Below are 1,895 nucleotides of genomic sequence, written 5' to 3'. Positions count from 1 at the left end.
CCCGAACGTCTTCGACGGGTACTCGATGTCGGGGATGATGCCGTCCTTGGTCTCGTTGGCGATCCAGCACAGCCAGATGCCCTCGCCCGCCGAGCCGCGGTTCTGCTTGACCACGCGCGGCTGGAACGCCATCGTCTTCTTGAACTGGGTCTCGAGCGTCTCCGCGTCGTAGTACGCGAACGTGTCCACGAGGCCGCAGCCCATGTTGGCGATCTTGCAGAGAGCGTCCTTGGCGCCCATCTTCTGCTGGACGCCGGGGCTCGACCAGACGGGCTTGCCCTTGCCGACGAACGCGTTCATCGTCGCGTCGAACTTGGCCTGGACGCCGTCGACGCCCGGGATCTGGGACAGCTGGCCGGGGTTGATGCGGACGATGAGCGCGTCGTACTTCTCGATCGTCGCCTCGAAGCCCGCGTGGTCCGTGTAGTCGTACAGGAGCATGTCGCACGCCCCGCCGGCCTTGATCACGCCGTTCGCGATCGGGATCGAGTCGATGCGGTTCCCGTCCGGGCCCTTGTCCGAGCCGCCGTTCGGGTGGCCGGGGACCTTGAACTGGACGACGGCCAGCGAGTACTTGGCACCCGCCGGCGACGGCAGCAGCGTGTTGTAGCGGACCTTGGACGCCGCGGCCGTGTCGAGCATCTCGAGCGCCTTGATTCCCATGAGATCCGTCAGCTTGCACGCCTCGTAGTAGTCCGCGTCCGGCACGTCCGCGAGCGTCTTGTCGCCGCCGCAGACGGCCTGGAACATGGACACGCCGACGCAGGAGCAGTTGAACTCTCCGACGACGTATTCCGTCTCCATGTCGCACGCGTTCTCCGTCTTCGACCAGCCCTCGGGGTTCTTCGGGATGTAGTCACACGTCCAGAGCAGCGGGAGCGCCTCGCCCTTGAGGTCGAGGACGTCCATCAGGCCGTTCTTGATGTCCGTCGTCAGCTTCGTCAGGAGGTCCGCGTAGAGCGGGTCCGACGGCTCGTAGTACGTGTACGCCGAGTTGCCGCCGACCGCCGACAGGCCGCCCTCGGGCTTCTTGTGGATGATCATCTGGCACGTGTCGCCCGCCATGAGGACGCGGACCTCGCCCTCGGAGATGCGGGGCAGGAGCCGCTGGTCGACGAGCTGGCCGCCGGCCGCCGCGCCGCCCTTGAGGTACTCGCCCGGGAACGTCGACGTCCAGGTGCCGGCGCCGGCGCCGCTCGGGCCGTCGACGCAGAACACGAGGAACTCCTTCACCGTGTGGTACTCGACGTGGTTGTCGTTCATCTCCATGAGCTTGAGCATGACGTCGTCGCCGAGCGACTCGGCCCCGAACGTCTTCGACGGGTACTCGATGTCGGGGATGATGCCGTCCTTGGTCGCGTTAGCGATCCAGCACAGCCAGATGCCCTCGCCCGCCGAGCCGCGGTTCTGCTTGACCACGCGCGGCTGGAACGCCATCGTCTTCTTGAACTGGGTCTCGAGGGTCTCCGCGTCGTAGTACGCGAACGTGTCGACGAGGCCGCAGCCCATGTTGGCGATCTTGCAGAGAGCGTCCTTGGCGCCCATCTTCTGCTGGACGCCGGGGCTCGACCAGACGGGCTTGCCCTTGCCGACGAACGCGTTCATCGTCGCGTCGAACTTGGCCTGGACGCCGTCGACGCCCGGGATCTGGGACAGCTGGCCGGGGTTGATGCGGACGATGAGCGCGTCGTACTTCTCGATCGTCGCCTCGAAGCCCGCGTGGTCCGTGTAGTCGTACAGGAGCATGTCGCACGCCCCGCCGGCCTTGATCACGCCGTTCGCGATCGGGATCGAGTCGATGCGGTTCCCGTCCGGGCCCTTGTCCGAGCCGCCGTTCGGGTGGCCGGGGACCTTGAACTGGACGACGGCCAGCGAGTACTGGCACCCGCCGGCGA

General features: G+C 66.7%; 1 protein-coding gene across 1 annotated transcript in view; it reads right to left on the bottom strand.

The window, feature by feature from the left end:
• AURANDRAFT_11443 (hypothetical protein) overlaps positions 1-1,833 on the bottom strand; it is a gene marked incomplete at both ends in the record, with an annotated part of 5,216 nt that extends 3,383 nt beyond the window's left edge. Inside the window, one exon of the mRNA XM_009035382.1 lies at positions 1,210-1,833. Within this exon, the coding sequence (XP_009033630.1) occupies positions 1,210-1,833 (624 nt within the window). The remainder of the gene's footprint in view (positions 1-1,209) is intronic.
• Positions 1,834-1,895: the final 62 nt, after the last annotated feature.

Source organism: Aureococcus anophagefferens, assembly GCF_000186865.1.
Source record: "Aureococcus anophagefferens unplaced genomic scaffold AURANscaffold_3, whole genome shotgun sequence".
NCBI classification, from domain to species: domain Eukaryota; class Pelagophyceae; order Pelagomonadales; family Pelagomonadaceae; genus Aureococcus; species Aureococcus anophagefferens.
This window is presented reverse-complemented; position numbering and strand designations above follow the sequence as displayed.